Below are 23,722 nucleotides of genomic sequence, written 5' to 3' on the forward strand. Positions count from 1 at the left end.
CGGCAGCGAGCCGCCCGCGGCGGGTCCGTGCGCGCAGCACTGAACCTCCCCGACAAAACCGCGAAGCCCCGCGGCCCAGCCCCGCCTCTGTGCGGCTCCGCTGCCCCACGAGCGACTGCCACGGCCGCCTGTACCCCTGCCCCCGGCATAGCCCTGTCCCCAGTGCCCACCGCGCCTGGAAACTGGGAAACTGAAGTCGCGCTCGGTAGCCCGGAGTTTGGCTCAGAAACGGCGGCTCCGCCGCACGCCGGCCCGCAGCCGGGCTCCCTGCGGCCGCCCGTGCCCGGCCAGGCGCTCCGCCCGATCACCCCGGGGCCGAGCAGAAGCGGCCCCGCCGCGGGCAGGGACGGGCAGAGAAGGCCGGGGCCGGGCAGCCGCCCCGGCCAACTCGGGCGAGCCGGCGCGAAGTTGCCCGCCGGCGGTGGCGGGTGCTCCCGGCCGGCCGCGGTGCCCCCGACGCCCCCAGACGCGACCCGCGGCGAAGCCGAGTGCCCGCAGCCCCGGGGACAGGGGCTCGCCCCCTTCGGCGCAGTGGGACCCGCGGGGGCCGGGCAGCTCCCAGCGCCGCTCTCTGCCGCGGCAGGTTCGCCGGCCGCCGCCGTCCCCCTGCCACCAAACACACGATGTAAGGCAACAGATAATAAAATAAAATGCAAAACCACCCAACTTTCCTTCCTCCCGCGGGAAGTTTCCTGCGGGGGGCGAGGCGACCTCCCCGCGGCTGCCCCGGGCGGTGGCCGGGACGGGGCTGCAGCGCGCTGCGCCCGCCGCCCAGCCCCGCGCCTGCCGCAGCAGCTCCGGGAGGCGAGAGCCGGGGCCGGCGGCAGCCAGCGAGGGCTCCCGGGGCGCCCGCCACCTGCGCCGGCGGGGAGCGGGGCCGGCGCGGAGCCGGGCGCTGCCCTCCGCGGTGCCGGTGGGGTTGCGGTGCCGGTGCCCTACCTGGGTGCAACATACTTTGGAAATAGAAGATGACGAGTATGAAGGAGCCCACAGAAGTGACCAGGACCATCCTGCACACCCGGTTCATCCTCATTACTTCCAGCACCGCCGGCTTCATGGCGTTGTCCGGCGGCGCAGAGAGCGGCGGCGCAGCGCGCACGGCTGGCGCTGGGAGCCGCTCCGCGCCCGCGGCGCTCCGAGGAGGAGCCGCCGCCGCCGCGCCGGAGGATGCCCGGGCGCCCGCGCCCCGCACAGGGGGGCGCTAATGCCTGCGCTGGGCGTGACCACGCCGCGCGGCAGGCGGAGGGGCGCTCTGCGCGGCGCGGGGGGGAGGCGGGCCAGGCGGGGAGCCGGGGAGGAGCGCGCCCCCCCCCCCCGCCGAGGGGAGAGATGGTCCCGCCCGGCGGCGGCGGCGGCAGCGGGCGGGGACGCGCCGGGCTGCCTCGAGGGGCCGCCGCCGCGGGGCGCGCTCCGCGGGGGGAGGAGCGGGGCGTGCCGGGCGCGTGCGGGCGCCGCAAGGGCCAACGGGCGTCGCCGGGGCGGCCCCGGCCCTGCCCGCGGGTGGCGGCGAGCGGGCGGCGGCGAGCGGGCGGCGCGGCCCTGCTGCCTGTGAATCCGTCCGGCTGCGGGCCGCTCCGGCCCTCCTCGGGGGCGCTGGGCCCGCCGGCCGGGAGCGGGGCCGGCCCGGGCCGCCCGCCGCCGCCCCGCGCGAAGGCGGCATCCCCCGCGCCCCCGGTGTGAGAGCCTCGTCTCCCGCTTTTCCCGAGCGTGTGCCGCCTGTCCCTGTCAGCCCGCAGTGCCGCCTCCAGGTCCCCTCCCGCTGTAGAGTTCCGTAAGGCGTTTTACGGCCCGTCCTTGTCGCGGTTCCGTCCGTGCTGGACTGTCCCGGCCGGGAGCTGTTAATACCCTTAACCGGTGTAAACGCTACTGAACCTCGCTGATGAAACCGGTGCCACCTGGCAGCCAGAAATGAAAGGGTTTGTTGTTCTTGAGTGCGAGACTTCAAGTGTTCTGAATTCACTGATTGCTCATTTGCCCGCGGAAAACAAAAGGCTTTCCCCCACAGTTCCCCCACCGAAGGCCACCTCTGGGCAGTCGGGGATAACAACAGGCGAGGAGATGCAGAGCCTACGTGGGAGGAATGCAGAAGAGCTCAGTGCGCTGAACAAAAGGCATCGGCTTTGTCCACGGGTGCATCGGGGTGTGGGATGTCGGGGGCTTCTGGTGAGCCGGGGGGGCCGAGCGCTGCGGGTCCGCCGAGCCCTGAACCAGGTTTCTGAGACTGACCACACAGCAGAGCTCCCAAACTGGGACTGCCCGTTCGCCCAGAGCGCGATGGGTGTCGAAAAGTACATTGCTGAATGAAATGAAATCGGCTTACTTGGCGATACACCATTTATCCTTGTGCTACGTTAACTGTTCTGTTCGCTCCTCTGATGCGCCCAAAGACTGGTTTGTGGTTGCTTTTCGTTTTTTTTTTTTTTTTTAAAGTGAAAATCATTTTGCTGATGCTGATACCATCTTCATGCATTAAAGGATTTTTTCCCCTCAGGTTTCTGTCTGTTCTTCCGATGTGGTTGTGGGGAGGGGTCTGTAAAATGAAAAGAGCGCTAAACAGACCCAGCCCAAAGCTGGGAAGCAAGGAGGGTAAAACAGTTTTTAAGCTAAAAATAAACACACACACACCCCCAGCCAACAAAACCAAAAGGTGTCAGTATTCCTTCCTGGGTAATTGTGACAGAAACAGGTAAAGTCATCAGGGTTTTTCATTTAGATTTTCCAAAAGCCCATTAAAAAGATTTTACCTCAAGGAGAAACCAATAATTAGGTAGACATTTGTAACAGAGTAGATTATTTAGGCTTGGCCTAGAGTCCCTTTTGTCAGAAGTAATTTCCATTGTTCATTAAGGTCTTACACAATATTTTGCTTACTTTCTGTAGATTTTTTCAGGTGTTCTTTTAAGCAGTTTTGATATGCAGTGACAATTTTCTAGTCTTCCTAACAGAGAGGAAACTTTAAATTGATTTTTCTCTTTTAAATCCAGACCTCAAATGTAATTCTGTGAAAAACACTAGATAAAGAGAAGTACTCATGTGTAACATGTCGAAGTTGCAAATCTTTACGTCAGTCAACAAAAGTCAACCAGAAGCACAGCTTGGCATTTCAGCGTCCACCTGTCAATGCATACGCTGCAGCACAATAGCGACTGCAGTATTCTAACAGAAAGAACTGGACTGTATCGAGGAATCTGAATTAGACATCAGTGAATGAGGGCAAAAGCTTAGAAGTCAATACTTGGTCAAGTAACACAAGAATAGAAACGCTTTACGCTGCTAGAGAAGGTGGGCAGTCGCTCAGTGTGCCTTAACACAATAGTTATTCTTTCTTTCTGAGTGTCGTCCTCTGATGGAACGATGGAGCATTTTAAAGCAGCAGGAAGAAACTCACCAGCTGTGTTGCTATTTACTGTTAAAAGAACATTATAAAGGAATACCTTCATTATGGACACTGGCGATTACAAACTTAACATCCATACCCGCATGCTTGCAGCATCTCTGCAAATTTCAGACTGACAACCTTTCTAATGTCTGGGGAGTTCAGGGCAATGAAATGCAGTAGCCTGCGTTTTAGAGACTGAGACGGCTGTGCTTTGCTTTTCCTACAGAAAAGAGCATAATCGAGGGAACACAAAGAAACTCGTCTGTCTTTCCAGATGGGTGCCAAGTTATAGAACAGGTACATGAACAGCTCAGGCACTTCTAAAGCATACCTCTGGGTGGAAACTTCAGCAGCTGCAGAGCAGTAGGGAGTCCAGATAGTGCTGTAGGTGTGATCACCTACCATTCCCATGATAATAACCAGCATTCAGTGTCTCTGAATAAAAATAGTCTCTTCATCCAAGGGGCTTCTGGAAAAAAAGACTTAAGAGATTAAGAACCAGATGCCAGTGACATCAAAAGAAGGCCAGACAGTGTTTTGTAGATTATTTTGTACAACAAAAAAGATTTACAAAAAAAAACCCAACCAAACAAAGCCATCCACACAACTATTTATTGATAAAGCTTTAAAAATAACAAAACCACAGTTGAAAAACAGCACAGACAGAAATACAGTGTGTAGTAAACTCAGGGTGCAATTTCTCAAAAAATGGCAAGCAGGCTAATACTGAAGAGCACACTCAAACATGAAACAAAACTATTGGAAAATAGTCACCTATGAGAGACATATAGGTGTCTGTGCAACATTTCATCTATAATGAAAGAATCTCAGAAGTTACTTTGGTTTATACTGATTAGCTTTATCCTCTTAAAAACAGAAAGTGAAATACTCAGGGAATGTCTTCAAGGAGGGACAACTGTTATTACTGAAGGAATACGCACAAGCTTTAAGGCAAGTAAGCCGCCTTCGGATTTGAAACAGTAACAACAAATTTCAGACTCTGTGTCTATCTGTAGACCATTTTGACTCCAGTTCCATCACGACTCTTACCACCACAAGGTGCAGCAGTTAGGTGGATCAGAAAAATCTTTTGGATGTGTTTTCTGGTTATATTCTGTGGGGATGGTTTTTAACTTCCTCTGCCTAAAACAGCCATACCATAAAGAGACCAGGTCCCCTAAGGAAAAAGCGCATTGCTTTAATGATTCCAGCCAGTCAGTGGACCTCTCATTTGACCAGCTGCCCTAAACTGTGCTGTCTGAAGGTAGGATGTCAAACAAAAAAAGACCCATATTAATGGTCAGGCACCCACCCTACCTCATACTTTGTAAGGCCACATGCTGCATCCTAGGATTGCCTCTCAGTCAAAATGTGTTTAGCAATGTTATTAATATATGGTAACAGTCTTTTACGATACTGCTTCTGATCCCATTGGAAAAGATCACTGAGTACATCCCTACCCCAGCTGATTTCAGTGGAAGTAGGACAAAGCTCCTTTACCTACACAGATTTGTCAGTCAGCAGTTCACTGGATGCATGAATAAAAGGCCACCCACCACCACTGAAAACTGAAACACAGTCCTTTCTGGAGCTAAGTCTTGCCCCCTTCCTCTTCCCTGCTGCGACGAGCGAGGGGAAGCAAGCAGCCGACTCAGTATGAGTGATAAAGCAAGCTCCGATTTATTACGGCGCAATTATGATATTTATACATTTTCAGTTAATTATGCCTACTAGTCATATGTTGATAGGCTAAGCTCTAACGGTTACGTCTTCGTACGGCCTCCTACTTGCGGTTTCTGTGGTTAGCTTGTCTCATAGCTTGGCTCCGTGTTCTACGTGACTTCCTCAGAGTTAGTTGCAACATCTTCTGCAAGCTCAGCATCGACCTTTTCCTTATCTTCCTTGTCCATTGTCCATTCTTGCAAGCTCAGTAAACTTTTCTCTGGTAAACTTTTCTCTGCGGCCTAGTCTGGTTCACTCCAAACTCATGTCAAGTGCTGTGTCACACAGTCCTTCCATGGATCCGTGGCCGTTTTCTCTCATCCATTCTGCAACAATTCCCCCTTTTTCTTTTTGGACAAGGAAGGATTGGGTAACACGTTCAAACAATTTTCAGATACAAGAAAGAATACAAGGTAGCAAAAGCAATAATAAAACAATAAACAGCAATACAGATAAACCCTGTTTTAACAAGTCTCTTAACCATCCATTTATGCCCAAAGAAGCAAACCAAGAATCTATGCCTGATGAACCTTCTTTGACATGATGCATACGATTTCTTAACTCCTCCAACTGTCGATGAATACTTTGTGAATGATCAGAAAGATTTAGGCAACACATGCCTTCAAAATCCTGACATCCATGCCCATTTGCCAAAAGCAAAAAATCTATAGCAGCTCTATTTTGCAAGATTGCGTGGCGTAAGCTATCAACATCAGTGGCAAGACCTGATAAAATGTCCGTCGTAGAATTAAATTGTTTCACTGCCCAACAAGCTAGAGTCTTTATTTTAGCCCAATTCGCAGCTGCTGCGCCACCGGGAAGAAAAAATGAAAGAGCTACAGTTCCAGCCACTGTGCCAAGATTTACATTATCATTACAATCTGGCTTTAAGTCATGAAGACTGCGTTTTGCTCTACTCTCATTTACTTGTCTTACCAAGTCACGCATGGCGGGTGCAAACATGGTTAACTTGCCAATATAACAGGGTCCTCCCACAGGACGAAATGGTATGGCAGGCCACGCCCTGTCTCCACATATTAAAAAATATCCTTCTGGTAATAATTTTGCCGTAACACTTTCCACATCAAATTCACCGGCATATTTTGAGGTGTTCCAATGGCTAGAATTCCCTGATACATTCTGATATCCTAAGTAAAATTGTATTACATTGTCACGGTGCATGATGCGTTTCCATTCATCTCCAAACATGACAGCACCTGAGCCATTGATAGGTCGAAATAGGGGGCGAACTCTGGTACAATTAAGTTTTTGACTAACATTTACTAAAGGCCCAGCGGCTGGAAAAGAGCCCCATAGGTCTAATTCTTGCTGAGGTAAATGGATTGATTCATTTAGATGGTAAATCAACTGTTGTAAAAAATACGTATTTCTAATAAGTGTACTATTCCACCAGGTACAGTTATCACCAAAGCCAAAATTCATGTCATTATACTTCCAGTCTAACCAAGCCAAATATGATTGATTTATGGCTGTATAATTTACTCCCAAAGGTTCAAAATCAGGCCAATGTATATAAGGGTAACCAATTAGACACGTTCGGAAAGGATCACTTGCTTTCTGCAGGGAAAGACAAAAATCTGTAACTCCTGATTGATTTGCCCACGTAACCCACATATTTTGTCTAGGCTCTATACTATGTAAAGCGAAAACAACGACAATATTCAATAGGCTAATTCCCAAAAACAATGCCATCATCCACGTTTGCAATGTTGTTGTATGATATGAGACTCAAAACTTTTCTTTATAATGCGAACCCAAAAGATAAATTCGTTACGTAATTCTGCCAAAAATAATTGTTCAAAAGCCTCATAAGATTGTAATGCTTTGTTGATAACTGTAAAATTGGGAGCAGGTGTTTCAGTCAAAAGGGAAGTTCCACCAAAGCCAAAACGTAAAATGTTATTTTGACAGGGTGGACATACCCAGGAACATAAAGTTTTTCGTCTAAACACTCCAACTCTTTTACAATATCCACAATAAAATGTAATTTTTGAATTACAAACAATTTTACATATAGGACAAAATTTTTCTAATTGTATTGGTCCTTGCCCAAAGAGGTCTTGCAAAGTATGCAAAATACGGGTAAAATGTAATAAAGACAATCTATCAGAGGGTAATTGATATTGTATCTCCCGAGGCAGTTGCCATAAGATGGGGAGAATAATATATGTCAGCTTTTCTACAAGTCGTTTTTCTTCATCTGGTCGTGGCAGCCGAAATAATCTGTCTCGATGCTGTGTCCATTTGACAATTTTTGCACCATAGGTGGCGCTCTCGACATTGACGACGTGTATGTCCAGGACGCCCACAACGAAAGCAAATAAAGTCTTTTCGAGGTGGTTTCTTACTTGGCCGTTCATCTGATGTTTTTAAAGGAGCGAGGGCTGCAAAAGCTTGCTGCTGAGTTTTAACTAAATTGTCTCCTACCTCTTTAAGTGCTTCGACTAACAAAGCTTGAGGTCCTACCGGCACTTGGCTCATTCTTTCTAACATAGTTTCAACAGAAGCATCTAGAGGAAGGGTAACTAAAATGCCTTTTGTATAAGTGTTACAATTTTCTAATACACACTGCCTCAATAATGGTCCCTTCATAAAATCCGCTATATCTGCGCGATTGATTGCATCAGTGACTCTGTCTACAAAAGAGGCAAAAGACTCATCCCTGCTTTGTTTAACTGACATATATGAAGGTGTAGCAGGGGTTGTTCTCACTTTTTGTAATGCTTCACGCGCCAGTTTCATAGATTCTAACAGTACATCAGGACCAGTTTGCATCTGCATTTCTATTGAGGCAAAAGGTCCAGACCCCATCAATTGTTCTACGGTTACTCCTGCTAAACGGTCACGCGACGCATGTACAGATAGTTCACAAAGCCTTTGCCAATGAGCTTGCCACAACAATTGCTGTGATTGTTTCAAAATAAGTCTCATAATGTTTTTTATATCTTCCGGACACAGTATTCCACTTCCCCAAATATAGTTTAACATTTGTCGGGTAGGTTCACCATGTAAACCTGAGTCATTAACTGTACTTCGCAGTTGATTTAAAATTTTCCAATCTAAAGTATGATGTTCTCCTGTCATTACTCCTGCATTATCAATAGTATAAATCACGGGATAAGCTTGACAATTAATTTGAGTTACAGCATCAAAATCTTTCTGCTCCATTGCCTCTCGGAGTATTTTGTCCCAATCGACCCGAACCAACTGTGAATGCGGGGGTGAGTTGACCGGTTTACTAAGTGTTTTATCTTTCAACTGTCCCCTTGTTGCCTTTCCCTCGAGCTCAATGAACTCCTCCTCTAAATTAACATTTTGTGCGCCATCCAGCACCTGATCTTGAGACGGTGCCGAAGGACAAACTTCTTTCTCTGTGTGAGGAGGAGGAGGTGGTTGATTTGAGGGCTGACGAACAACAGGGACAGGAATTCCTGAAGCAGGAGGACTGAAGTAATCTCCTCCTGCTGTAAAACGCCCCGCTGTTGAATCAGTTTTTTCGAGCCGATTAGTGGCATCTGCGGCCATTTGTTTTTCAACTTTGTAACGTTTTAAACAGTTAATGACCTCTCTCCAAGATTTCATTAACTTTTTAGCAACTTTATCATCGTCAATCACCAAATCCCATAAACAGTCCCCATAATTACGCCATTCTTCTATTTCAAACATACTTTCAGGATCTTTAAAGTAACCTTTTCCTTTGCCTAACGTAATTAGCCCAGCTAAATCTTTTAATGGGCTTACCCCCCGCTTTTCTAAAAAGCGTTGTAAAAGAGCGAGTGCTACCTCTTTTTCCATAGCGCGCTTTTTAAAGAATTCTTCCCTGATTAAGAGAATTCTTCTCCTTGATTAAGATGCAGCCTTTTTCCCCTGGGTAGCCTCTGACGGACGGCGAACCTTTCCCTTGATTAACGTGGTTCAAGCACGGATCGAGATACGATGCCAGCATCAGTCGATCTTTGCTCCCTGGTCGCTGCTACCAGTGCTTCTCCGTCCTCGCTGTCCGGTGAAGAACAGGGATTGGGGGTCCCTGTTCGGGCGCCACTTGCGACGAGCGAGGGGAAGCAAGCAGCCGACTCAGTATGAGTGATAAAGCAAGCTCCGATTTATTACGGCGCAATTATGATATTTATACATTTTCAGTTAATTATGCCTACTAGTCATATGTTGATAGGCTAAGCTCTAACGGTTACGTCTTCGTACGGCCTCCTACTTGCGGTTTCTGTGGTTAGCTTGTCTCATAGCTTGGCTCCGTGTTCTACGTGACTTCCTCAGAGTTAGTTGCAACATCTTCTGCAAGCTCAGCATCGACCTTTTCCTTATCTTCCTTGTCCATTGTCCATTCTTGCAAGCTCAGTAAACTTTTCTCTGGTAAACTTTTCTCTGCGGCCTAGTCTGGTTCACTCCAAACTCATGTCAAGTGCTGTGTCACACAGTCCTTCCATGGATCCGTGGCCGTTTTCTCTCATCCATTCTGCAACACCCTGCAAATAAGAAATCCACATACATCAAACATTCCTAAAGCTGAAGAATCTGATGCTTTTCTGAAATACCTCGTCCCGCATCTTGCATTTTCTATGGTGATGCCTTAGGTGATAATGCCTTAACGCCTTTATACCCTGTGCAACCTGAAGAAGGTTGCAGAATTGGAAGGAAAGCCCATGTTCTTGCTGTGTCTAACTCTTGGTTCCAGGTAGATCTCCAGTGTCCTTCCCCAGGAAAGCAAGGGTTATCTTTGGGGTTTTTTCAGATTTTAGAATATGTTGTGCTAGATGTCACTCTGCTGCCCAGCTGGCTGCTCCTCTTTTAGAGTGGATTTCATCTGTCTTTGTTCTAAGTCGAACAAGTTTATGGCTTCTTGGACTGTGTGCTTCCCAGGAGATGCAAACCAGAATGATAAGAGGCACTATTTCTAAGAGTCCAATGTGTGTTATCTGAAGGGTCATATCTGAAAAACATTGGTGTCTCCACCTCCCCTGTACTGGTAGACCACAGATTAGTTTTGTGCTTCATTTGTCCATTAAGGAATTACAGCTTCCTTCCTTCTACACAAAACTCACTAGCAGTTTGTCCTGTGACCAGACCAGATTCTTCCTCTGAGGAGAGTCTGAGGAGCTGGGGAGCGGGACAGTATTTCCAGGGCTAAATATGGAACCACTCCCATCTCCAAAATGCATATGGTACCTTTATTATTATCTATTAGTAATCTTTATTATTACCTTTATTATTAACTATTTGTTATTATTATTCTCAATAGAAAAACATCCAGGCAAGCTTTATGAAGGTTCTCTCTAGTGCAGATCCTTGTAAGAAACATTTTTGCCAGAACAGTACATGCTTGGTCTGCAGGCACACTAAGCCGTGCTGCTTAGTGTCAGTTTGCTGACAAGACTGGATGAACATGCTTGTGTCTCTTAAAACCAAGAACAATGCTGTAGATTTAAATGAGTTCACAATGCTGACAAAAGTTTCTGTTGTAGAACTGGCTTGATTTAACGGGGGCAGAATGCAGGATCATGGTTAAGTTAAGATACATGAAAAGACAAGCATACATTTGGCTCAACCTAAATTCATAAGGAAAGCAATCAGGAGAAGCAATATGTGATGTACTTCAAGATTAAAGTAGAACCTACAAGCAAATTCTGTGGTTGATGCAAGACCGCTGAGATATTAATTGCAAAGCTCTTAGTTAAAAGATTTGGAGGAGATAGGCATAGAGCCAAATTTTTTTAAGCTTTGTTTAAATGATGTAATTTCAAGAGGCAATGGATGCCTATACCTCTACCCACTGTGATCAACAGCAGTAGTGGATCAAACCCAGAGGTCTGGCACTGTCCAGGACAATGTCATTGGCTTTGTCAGAGGAAACATCAGTAAGCTCTGCAACAGGTATCAGTGGTCAAGTCTGCCAAAAGACTGGCATTTGCTTGCGACATTTATTAGCTAGAACTTGGCTTTTGTCCTGCAATGCAAATGGCTGCACTTGGGGAACACCCCCCAAAAATGAAATCCAAGAAAAATTCTAATGCATCCTGTCACCACAGCTACAACCAGAGCAGCCGATGCAAAGCAGGCACTGTAATATTTGCCAAGTTCCACTGAAGTTTAGCTCTCTCTCTTTTTTTTTTTTTTTTACCCTATGTGCACTTCCTTTGCAGTTTTCCCCGTTGCTAGTTAAGGACACTTTTTATGAAGTGAAATTATTGGAGTAAAGCTTAACAAATGTAAGAGCCAAGGCAGCTGCAAGGCAAGCTGTTCTGCCCATGCAAATTCCCCTTGTATTGAGTTAGTTCCCTTTGTTAAAAGGACTTTTAAAAGGGCAAGTATTTTCCCCAGCAATGGCAGCGCACCCTTAAGCTGCTCTGAAATTCAGATCTCTTTTTCGACTGACCTTAGGGCATCATCTGAAGTGTGACTCAGAGCACACAGAGGCTGAAAGAAGAGGAATTACTGGTTTTCCATAGGGTAGCTCATCCTAATTTTATTCTCAGGCTCCGGGGATTACTCATGCTCTTCAGAACACATTGCTGGCATCCTGCTATGCTGCTCATTAGACACAAGGGTCTCAGAATAAAACCTACTAGCCAGGAAGGCAGGATGCTATAGCTATTGGCTAGCAGAAGCAGCACGCCACCAGGAGAGTACAAACTGCATACACTTTACAAAACATAAGCATGCTTGTTCCATTCACCCTGCAGCACTTTCTCAGCTAAAATCCAAGCAAGCTGCTTTCAGGAGCGAATTGATTTGTCTCCTCCAAGAGTTGGAGTGGCTTATATGTTACTCTGGGGGGAAAAATCCAGCTGAATAGGAATGTACACACATACTTAAAAAAGAAAAACTTCTTTGCGGAAGACGTGAAGAGAATCAAAGAAGAAATCATTATCAGGGAGTGGTGGGAAGGAACAAGGCAAATATCTACCCCACCAAAAACAAAGAAAAAGCAAACTGGAAAAAGTTACTTAGATTGTCACCATTCTAGTTTTTTGAATTAAACCCAAAATAATCTCCTGTGTTTAGGGATTTTTAAAGTGACTTAACATGATTGTTTGGCTTTTCTGAAAGTCTCTGATCATTTCCGATTATGTAAATAAATTGCTGATATTTTCTGTAAAGTGTTTCTTCCAAAACTACTATTATTGTCACTTCTAGGGTAAGTCCATCTCACCAACTCTTCTATTCCACCCAGCTGGTCTCCAATTGGTCAAATGTCAATACATGGTTGGTCAACAGACAGGAATACACATTTATGTGACACAATTAATTTGTCCTGTTTTAGACATCTGAAATGCAATTAGATGAATCATGCCCTGAAAGTGCCCATCGACTGAAAAGCTCCTGGACGTCTAGCTCCACTACAGACCTATACTGTACATAGGGAAAGTTAGTGAAACAAATGCCAGCACAAGCTTCTAAATCTTTTTGTTTTGAAGGGAATGTTGCCAGATCTCATATTTTCTGCACTCTAATGTTTAGCATTAGCTATATCCTGTTTTCTTGTCAGCTACCTTACAAAATACCTTGCACTCAAAAATGGGACCACATTTGTCTTTGTTACTTAAGCACGTTAATTTCAGTAGAGGTTGTTTTAGGTCAATAATAAGTCCTCTCTTTTCCTATAATTTTTCCACACACACAAAAAACAATTAAACACAAATTCCTTCTTTTTTTCCTAAAAAAAACATTCCCTTTATAAGATGTTTCCCATTTAAAGTTTTAACCCTATCTGAAAATTCGATACTTTCATACAAGATTTTAGTTCATTATGATCACCAGAAAATCCTTTTTTCTTTTTTTCTTTTTTTTTTCCCTTTTAGGCTCAAACTGTAGATAAACACATATCCTCTTTCCTAGAATTTGTTCAGAAGACCATTTTAAGTCCACAGCTGCTGGGAAAATCTTCTGTTCTTTTTCAGTGGTGGAACAAGTTCTGTGCAATTTTTCATTCTAGTTTACATGTATAACTACTACATGTTCAGTTTATGCACATATTTGATTTAAATGTATGCTTAAAGTCCTTAGGTTTTACATGTGTTGAAGGTTTTCCAGAATCAACAGAAAGTCAATGTAGTCTTAAGTGGAAAGTCACATAGCTCTTACGTTGTTACACTTTTCCTATGTCTCATTCCTCCTACGCTTGCACTATGAGAAAAAAATCCACTGTAGAAGTATGAGTGTGAAAAACAGATCCAAGGTTGAAAACAAGTTCTTTGTGCCCAAAGGACAACTGCACTACTGAAAATCATCAGACTGAACAGGAGAGGCAGCAATTCGTACTTACAAGTAGAATTTTTCTCACTGTCTAACACTAGAGTGACCTTAGGCTTGAGATGTGCTATGAGGTGCTTAACTGAAAAGCACTATGGGATTGTAAGGAGCAGTTTAGAAATGCATCTAAAATAAAAGCATTTTCTAGAGCTAATTAAATGCTAGGGTTTTTTTCTCTTTTACCATCCCTTCTCAATTAAAAGGTGTGACTTCAGGGATTCTTTCTTTTTAAAGGATGTTTAGGTGATATTACAGGAGAGGAAACAGAGATAATAAATAACACAGCAGCGGCTGAAATAATATTATCCAACCTGTAAAGACATTTTTCCAAATCACTTCACCAGTATTGCATCTGTGTAATGAGGTTACTACTTACCTTTCCCCTCTAGTGTGGCTCCCCATTCTTAGGAACCACCTACACTGGAGTTACGATTCCAACAGTGCTAAGAAGTCTCCGCAAAGGAGAATACGACTCGGCTCCAGCAGAGAGAATGTATAAACCCTGTTGATAACTGACTATGAAAACCCACAGCTTACATGGTGAAGCATATCTTGACCTAAGGAAGAGAAAAGGTTTGAGTTTATCACTAATTTAATCATACTAAGAAAAATTAGCACAATTAGAAAGGTTACCCAGTTTTAGTAATTTGCTAAGTTTTCCTTCAGCAGTCCAGAAGGCAAAAGGGATATTTATGTCACCTTTCTTCTGAACAGCAAGTTAACAACTTCGTACGGAGCAACAGCAGCAACTACTGAATGCTTTTCTTGATCCATTCTGATACGGTTTCAGATCTGGTTTGTGAAACATGAGCCATAATTCTATCAAAGCTTATTGCTTCCTGGAGATGGGCTAGGATAACATACCCATATTGACTCTACAACATCTATCAAAGGCTGATGAGGAATGAATACCATTAAGCTGTCTGTTTGACCCTGCACTGGAAGAATGGCCATTTGCTATATATGACTCGGGGAGGGGGGAGGGGGGCGGGGAACCAACACAAAAACAAAACACTACCAAACCAAAAAGAAATGCTTTCTGGAGGCTCTGTGCTGCCTCATTGCTTTCTTATGGTCAATATTTAAGTAAAACCAATAGAAAATGCATATACATAGTTTGAACTGCAGCAGTTCACAACTTTGATGACTTTCAGACCTGTGTTAATTCCCTTTTCAGTGGTCTCAAAAATCAAATAAAGTTGCAAATGCATTCTGAAAGACACACTGTTTTCTCAAAAAAAAAGTGCAGCTGAGAAGAAAGTTTTCTGTCAATGCAACTGCAAAGTATACTTTTCAATGTCACAAAAAGGACTTCAAATCACTTTATAAATAATAACTGCTGGTACAGCATCCATTTCAGTGAGAGAACTTCAAACTCAGATTATTGGAAAGCAAACTGATCTACTTCCACTGACAGAGTGCCACCCTTTCAGGAAATCATGTCATACAACTGAGCCGGCATTTGACATAACCAGCGAGAGTGAGATCTTCTTAAGAGGAGATCAGATTCTGGAGGACAAAGAAATTGCTGTGTTGTCAGGAGATACATTGACAGAAGCTTGCGTCTCCACATGGTGCTAGCTGTTCATTCTCACCAGGACTGGAGACTTCTGATACCTTTGTGTGCATCATTTACCAAGTCAGCTCGCTGTGGCCATACTCCAGCTGAGTGCGGTAGGTGAACCTGCACTAGTTGCCAGACCCCCACGCCGGTGCTCCGTTACACCCCCCCAACAGGATAGGCAATAGAAAATAAGATGGAAAAGCTCATGAGTTGAGCTGAGGACAGGGAGATCAATTAGTGTAATTGATTAGAGTTCAATTAGTACCAATTAATGTAATAGGCAAAACAGACTTGAGGAAGAGTAATTTAATTTATTGCCAATTAGAAACAGAGTAGTATGGTGAGAAAAAAAGACAAAAAAAAAACCAACAAAAAAACTAACCCTGCCTTCCTGCCAGACCCCATTCTTCCCAGGCTCAGCCTCACTCCTTCCCTCCTGACTCTTCCACCTCCTCCTCCCCAAGCGGCACAGGGGGATGGGGAATGGGGGCCGTGGTCAGTCCATAACAGTTCCTCTCTGCCTCTCCTTCCTCCTCACACTGTTCACTTGCTCCAGTGTGGGGTCCTCCACGGGCTGCAGTGTGCATACCTGTTCCGATGTGGTCCTCCATGAGCTGCAAGGTAATAGCTGCTTCGGCGCTGGGAGCACCTCCTCCCTCTCCCCCTTCAGTGACCTTGGTGTCTGCAAGGCTGTTTCTTTCATACTCATTCCTCTCTCACAATTGTTACACAGCTTGTGTTTCCCTTGCTTAAATACATTTCCACAGAGGAAAGCTGTAGAACCAGCTACCAGCTTCGCTGATGGGCTCAGCTTTGGACAGCAGTGGGTCTATTTTGGAGCCAACTGTGTCTCATAAGGGGGCAGCCCCATGTCTCTTCTCACAGAGGCCACCCCTACAGCCCTCCCACTACCAAAACCTGGACTTGTAAGTCCAGCGTACTGAGGAAGTAGATATGGCTATCCTTTGAGTGTTTGGACAATAAACCTTTTCTCCCCACCCTTTCCCATAGTACCACGAGTTTGTTTGTGAAGTAAAAAATTAAACAGACCTAGTTCAAACCACAGCCTGCTAGCCCACCATGTAACTGATGCGATGAAGGAAAAAAAACCAAACCAAACAAAAACATCTGTGATCCATTCTAAGGAGAACATAAACCATGACCAGAAAGCACTTTAGGGAGGTGGATTTTAGCAGTGTGTGCACAGCTTTGGATACACATTAACACAACTTTTACTGAAATTAGATTTGAGGCTTTACAGTACTAAACTAGTAGCAATCCATGCCACTGGCACAAATCCTACAGGAGGCTGGGAAAACACACCATCCCTTCCTCCAGGAAGGCTCAGCAATAGCAGCCAGTGCTTCTGGTCTTCTTCAGGCTAGCTGCTTCCCTGCAGAGCTTTTCCCTTTGAAGGTCAACCGCAGGTTTCTTCTAGCATCGAAGGCAGAGAGTCAGCCCTTTTTAAGGCATACAAGCTGTTATGGTAAAGTAATGCACTCACGGGTACTCAAGTACGGGCAGCCACTGCTGTGTTTCTGAGGACAGCTGACCTCATGGGCTTGGGTCCTCAGTGGGGACGGAATGTACTGAGCATGCTAGGAGATTGCCTTTCCTCTTCTGGTAGCAAGCAAGAGTAAAGTGACAAGTGAAGGCTTGTTACAGCACTTCTCTCTACTGCACTCTCAGGGACAGTTAGAGAAGCTCCCTTAGAAGAGGGGCTCCTCTCCATTCCATAGGGGAGATTTCTCTAAAATACCTGAAACTTTGTTGCTTTGGTTTGATGTTACACCAGGTAGTTTCAGGCTTGCCAGAAGGTAGAGAGCTAAGAGAAAAAGGAAAAATGCGTCACTTCTTTAATAAGTTCAGTGGCAGGCCCTGCCTTTAGCTTAACCTTTGCAGTTGCACTTTTAATGACTTTATTTATAAATTTATGTTAATTGTTGTAATTACCTCTACATCTATCTGTCACAATAGCAGGTGCCAAATCTGTGTGTACTAAAGCAAGTATCAAGTAGCTTTGCATTTAGGGCAGGAAAAAAAAATTAAAATTAAATTCTCTCTCGAGGGATGCAATCATCCTGCCAGTTTCAGTTGCAACACACACCTGATGAAATGATTGTGCCTCAAATTAAGCTTTCTAATTTGTGTATAAAACTGGGTCACAAAGTTTATTTCCTCTTCCCTTCACAGCTCCTATACACTTTAGTGCACTATATTGCACAGAGAAAAAAATATGCTGAAGGGCAGAGCTTTGTAGATGGCTCTTCAGCATATCTACTCTGTGTGTTAAAAGTACAGCTTGCAGCCAACTTGAAACCTGAATCAAAACAAAGTGTATTTTACAGAGGTGCTCTTTGAATCCATTATTGTTATGCTGCTCACTAACCCAAATGCTATCAACGCTGTAATCTTGTCTTGCCACCCACCCCCCCACCCCTGCCATTTGTGTCACCAGTATTGCAAAAATCTTGACATTGTTCCCAGGTGTTTCTCAGTCCCTTGAGTTATGAAGGCAGTTTCCAGACTGGAGTTTGCAAGCTAACTTAATCATTGTTATTATTTGTTTGTGAAGTGGCCATTACAATATGCAGTCATTGCAGAAGATTTCTATTTTTTCTCCTTCAGATGCAAATTTAAAAAAGGATTTTAAAAAAATTCTAAAGGAATATGTACTTATTTAGAATTATTGTTATACTGTAAACTGGGAGATAAAACATTTGTCATGCACATTGACAAAACCCCCCAGCCAAAGTCTCTTGTCACTTAACCACCCAGACAAACAACTGATCATTTTATCCCCCCAACAGATGTTCCAGCTGCTCAGGTTAGTGGAATACACACTTCCATCTCTGCCCAAAGCAACAGACTCAACTCTTGAAAGTCATCATCTGACACCAGGAACAAAAAAGGTCAAACCGTAGTCTAGACAGAAGCTGTAAACTGGGATGCTCAAAAGCCATCAGTCTGACAGACTGGAAGAGAAGCCTAGCAGATTTTTTGCAAGAGATTATTTATGTGCAAAATAGGCATTTTTTCAAACATACCTCCCTCAATCCCATTAACCTAAGAAACAATAAACATAGGTCAGATGTTTGGCTCACACTACAATCTGTATAATTGCATAGTTAGTTATTCATCTTAATTTATCCAAAAAATAGCAGGTTTTTTCTCTTTCTTTCTCAAGAGGGTACTCAATCACCTTATGTTAGGAAACCAGATCCAAAAGCACAAGCCAAACACAATATAGACAGATCTTGATGGAGACATGATCAACCCAACTGAAGTTATTAGAAGAGTTTCAGAGAATCATTTAACCCTAGGATTAAACTCAGCCATCTGTCTGGAAACACCAAGTTGAAAAGCCATGGCAAAACAGAGAATTAAGCTATACAACTGCTGCACTTACATTCTTTTTCTTTCTAAACCCATCACAGCACTGCTAGTGTCAACATGAAGTAGTACCTGTGTCACCAAATTGGGAATAAGAAAACTCCTTAACACCAAGGTAGCATTAAGAAGCAGGCATCCCTTTATGGCAGCACTGGATGCACTGGGGATCATTCCGCCTAACATGCATGCCATATGTTTCATTCAAACAAAATTATATAGTCCACACTTAAGTTTAGGCATTAAATTTCTCAGAAAAATAATGCATATTCATTCAGTAGGTGGTACTGTGTTAACTAAGCATCGTGCATGTTCCTTGCAGGTATCTCAGCATCTTCTAAGGGCTCTCAAACAACAGTCAACCCTATAGTTACAGCTGACCCGTCACTGAACCTTAATTTACTTCCCCTACATGAAGAGCCCAAGGAGAGTCCAAGTTTCTTCCATTAGTTACCTATACGATGGTCTCGCAGCTACTGTACAGTCTCCTCAGCGACTGCAAGTTTTAGACGTCTCTTTCCCTCTTGGCATAAAATTACACAACCAGGACTGGTACGTGTCTGTCCATAGTGATGTCACTGAAACAAACAATATAGCTGCAAAGCTAAACCAGGCTATATTACATGGCAACAATTCCCCTCTTTGAGACTTTGTACATCACATCATGAGTCTTACACCTTTTCCTTATAAATCCAGGGTCTACACAAGGGAACACTAACCACATAGCAAGTGACAATGATCAATGTGATTAGTAAACCATCAAAATTTGACCATTCTCACTATGTATTGAAAGTACAAATAAGATTATTCCAGTCCGTTGTTTCATCTCACTCAATAGCTGTTGTTCTTTTGAGAGAAAGGTATTCAGTGATGACTGATGCCATTTCAAAACTAGCTTCAATGGGTCTGTCGATGTTGTGGTCCACACATCAGATGGTATCTTCTTAATCCTGGTATAATGAATCCAGGAATGATTAACTGCAGTATTTGTAGTTAGTAATATTTCATAAAGTCCTTTCCACTTTTCTTGTAGGGGTTCAGAGTTCCAAATCTAAGTACACAAAGCCCCCTGTCTGGTACTGATGCACGTAGGTGTCCAGTACAAGTGGTCCTGTCAGGACAATGTGTTGTTGGAGAGCCACAAGGTTCTTTCCTAAAAAAATCAAGTATAACTTTAAATCTGTCTTTTCCTGTACATTTATTTCTCCTGAGATTAACAGTATTTGATACAGTTTTTCATATAATATCTCATAAAAGCTAAACTTACTTTCGGATCGTGGTTGCATCTTAATTCTCAAAAGAGCTAATGGAAGGGCCTGTGGCCATTTTAAAGAAGTTTCCCGACTGTTGTGTTTTAACCCCGGCTGGTAATTAAGTACTATGCAGCCACTCGCTCACTCCCCCCTGACCCAGAGGGGTGGCGAGGAGAGTTGGAAAGGAATGTAAAACTCGAGAGTTGAGATAAGAACAATTTAATAATTGAAATAGAATAAAAATGAAAGAATAATAATAATAATGACAATAACAGTTATAAGGGAAAGGGAAAGGGAAAGGGGAAGAATAACATCCAGAGGGAAAGGAAAAAAAGGAATGTGGTGCACAGTGCAACTGCTCAGCACCCACTGACCGATGCCCAGCCAGTCCCTGAGAAACGAACTGCCCACCCTGGCCAGCCCCCCCAGGTATATACTGTGCATGACGTCCCATCGTATGGAACACTGCTCTGGCTAGTTCAGGTCAGCTGCCCTGGCTGTGTCCCCTCCCCATTCCTTGTGCCCCTCCAGCCTTTTTGCTAGCAAGGCCTGAGGGACTGAAAAGTCTCACATCAGAGCCAAAACACAGCACTGCACTAGCTCCTAAGAAGATAATTAACTCCAACCCAGCTGAAACCAGGACACTGACATATTTTACTATCTGTTGTTTCAAGGTTTGATTCATTCTTTCTACCTCTTTACTTGATTGTGGTTTCCACAGAGTGTGTAAATCCCATTTGATACCAAGGGTTTTACTTAATTGCTGAACAATGTCTGCTACAAAATATGGACCTCTATCAGAGGACATCTCTATTGGTACCCCAAACCTTGGTATTCTTTGAGTAGTACCTTACTTACTTCTCTAGCTTTGTTGGTGTGACAGGGGAAAGCTTCCAGCCATCCTCAGAAAGTATCAATCAATACTGAAAGATACCTATAGCCATGCTGTCCTGGTAGTGCAGAAAAATCAGCTTGTCAGTAATCTCCAGGTGAATTTCCCCACTTAGTGGTCCCTGGGGGTGATCTTTTCCTGGGATTCATGGGATTATTTTTTAGACAAACGGGATACTGCTGTTACAGACTTTACTATTCCAGTCATTCCTACACTTATAATCCAATTTTGAAGACTGGAGATCATGGCCTCACTACCCCCAACATGTTTCTTCATGTCTCTTTTCTACAATCTCAGTCATTATTTGAAAAGGAATTATGACTTGTTTTGTGGGGGTTATTACCCAGCCCTCTCTTTTATAGTTGGTTTTGTTGATCTGCCTTGCTATAACTGGGCTTCAGAATTGGGAGTTATGCCTGTTTTACTGGCACTAATGCAAGGATGCCTTGTTCATCCACCTCCTTAGCAGTTTTATCAGCCAATTGATTACCCACATTTACTGCAGTTTGTCCAAATTGATGTGCTTTGCAATGTATTATCTCCACTTCCTTAGTTTTTTTTATCCTGTGCAAGTTGAAGAATTTCTTCCTTGTATTTAATAGGTGATCCTTGGGCCAACAGCAGTCCTCTTTCCTTCCAGCTAGCCCCATGTGCATGCACTGTATCAAATGCATATTTTGAATTAGTCCATGTATTTACTCTCTTTCCTTCAGCTGTCTCCAAGGCTTGCGTTAGTGCTACCAGTTCTGCCCTCTGGGCTGGCGTGTTGCTGGGTACAGCCTCGGCCTTTATCGCCTGTGTAGCTGTAACCACTGCATGTCCAGCCAGCCATCTTCCATCTCGTACAAAGCTACTACCATCGGTGAACAGTTCCAAATCAGGATCATTTAATGGTTCATCCCTTAGATCTTGTCTGTTTGATGATATACATGTTCAACAGTTTGTAGACAACCATGATACAGGGATTCAGAGCCTTTGATTCTGAATTTAAAAGCATTGCTGGGGTTAACCACTGTGATGGTTTTAAGTTCTGCATCATCTTGCTCCTAACAAGATAACTTGGTATTTGAGCATGTGGCTTGGAGACAACCAGTGTTGCCCCTTTTGTTCTAAAATGGAAACCACCATATGCAGAACTATACTGTAATCCTCTGTCTCATTGTTAATTTTCTTGCTTCTTGAATTAAGAGAACAGTTGTGGCCACAGCACACAAACATCCTGGCCATCCTTGGCTCACATTGTCCAGTTGTTTAGAAAAATATCCCAGTTCTCCTAGGTAACCGATCTCTGAGTCAGCACACCCAGGGCCAAATGTAGTTGTTCATATATAAATAGCTCGAAAGGCTTAGACAAGTTAGGTAGTCCCAGTGCAGGTGCTGACATCAGAGCCCCTTTTGAAGTCCTAAAAGGCTGCTCAGCATTCAGGGGTCCCTAGTGAGTGGTTCTCTTTTGACCCCTTCAGGGTTTCATAAAGGGGTCTTACTAATAGTCCATAGTAGAGGATCCACAGTCTACACAATCCGACCATGGCCAGGAATGCTCTCAGCTCCTGCACAGTTCTTGGTTCTGAAGTTTGGCAGATTGCTTCTTTCCTGTCATGTCCCAGTTACCGTTGTACTTGGAAAATCTCAGATCCTAGATAGAGCACAGTTTCTTTTGCTACTTGGGCTTTGCCCTTTGATACATGATATCCTCCTTGTCCTAAGAAATTTAACAAGCTTATAGTAATTTGCAGGCATTCTCCCTGAGCTTCTGAAGCCAATAAAATATCATCCATATACTGTAACATTACTCCTTCTGGATTTTCCTTTTCCCACAATTCTAATTCCTTTGCCAGCTGATTGCCAAATATTCTTGGACTAATTTTGAACCCTTGTGGCAATACTGTCCAAGTAACTTGAGTTTTGCATCCTGGTGGTGGGGCTTTCCCATTCAAAGGCAAATATTGCCTGGCTACTTTTGTCTAGAGGTATGCAGAAGAAAACATCCTTAAGATCAAGTACCGTAAATCACTTATGTTTTTCCTTTAAGGATGTCAGTAAGGTACATGGGTTAGCTACTATGGGAGCAATGTCTTGAACAATCTGATTTATGGCTCTTAAATCTTGAATTAATCTATACTCCCCATTTTGTTTCTTTGCTGGCAATATTGACATTGAGTGTTAGATTCTAATTTGAATTCTACTAATAACCCATAATTTTAAAATTTCAATATTAACTCTTCCAATCCCTTCCTATCCTTCCTTAGTAGGACACTAGTTTTCTCTTTCTGGTTTGATTTTGGACTTTAAAATGATCCCTTGTGACTTAGCCAACTTGGATCGACCTGGGATTCCACTAGTCCATACCAAAGGGGTTACTGCATCTTCTACTTCTTCAGGGATTTCTTCCTTTGATCTCTGTGTATTCTCTAAAATCTTTGCTATATATATAACACAGCTTTAGATTCAAGTATTAACAATTGTGCTTCTCCATTAGTAAAAACTACCTGTGCATCTAACTTAATAAATCTCTTCCCATCAAAGGCATCGGGCATTCAGGCATATATAAAAATCGGTGAGTTACTCATTGCTTTCCTAACTTAAATTTTAAGGGTTGTAGGAAGGGTCAATTCTCACTTTTCCCTGTGGCACCAACAGCATTTACAGTTTCTTGACTAAGACCTCCTTTATAAGTATTGAGTACAGAATAAGTAGCTCCTGTATTTACCAAAAAGTCTATCTCATTGTTTCCCAGCTTTAATATAACCAGAGGTTCAGCTGGGAATGACTCCTCTGATCCCCTTCAGGACTCATAATTTAATGTCATCAACTTAACGGCTTGCAATGCAGGATCCAAGTTCCCAGCCTGAGGGCACACCCTCTTCCAGTGTCCCTTTTCCTTACGGGCTGCACATTGGTCCTCTGCTAAACTGGGGTGTGTAGGCTGTGTGAAAGGGGGGCAACCTGCCACCTCCCCTGCTCCTTCTCATTCCCTGATACCCTCTTCCTCTAGCAACTCCCCCTGGACCCTTGTCAGGGCAGCGATTAACCTTACTTCTCTCAGCTTTTCTTTTCTAACCTGTCATGTCTCCTTCTCTTTTTCTTGATTATTAAAAACAGTCTGTTCTATTTCCAACATTTTTTTCCAGATCCCTTGAATCTGCCCCTTCTAATTTTTGAAGTTTCTTTCTTATATCTGGGGACAATTGCCCTATAAAAATAGAGGCCAGTTGAATAGCTTCTTCTGGGTTTTC

The 23,722-nt window shown here is 44.1% G+C and overlaps 1 protein-coding gene across 2 annotated transcripts in view; it reads right to left on the bottom strand.

Moving 5' to 3' along the window:
* The window catches only part of CHST11 (carbohydrate sulfotransferase 11), a 168,769-nt gene extending 167,568 nt beyond the window's left edge, over window positions 1-1,201 (bottom strand). The window contains exon 1 of one of the 2 annotated variants that reach the window (XM_056341545.1): window positions 940-1,201. In XM_056341545.1, the coding sequence (XP_056197520.1) occupies window positions 940-1,057 (118 nt within the window). In that variant the 5' untranslated portion in view covers window positions 1,058-1,201. The remainder of the gene's footprint in view (window positions 1-939) is intronic. The other variant, XM_056341546.1, reaches the window with a different exon arrangement.
* Between the last annotated feature and the right edge of the window lie 22,521 nt (window positions 1,202-23,722).

The sequence above is a fragment of the Falco biarmicus genome, chromosome 5 (genome assembly GCF_023638135.1).
Source record: "Falco biarmicus isolate bFalBia1 chromosome 5, bFalBia1.pri, whole genome shotgun sequence".
Taxonomy (NCBI): Eukaryota; Metazoa; Chordata; class Aves; order Falconiformes; family Falconidae; genus Falco; species Falco biarmicus.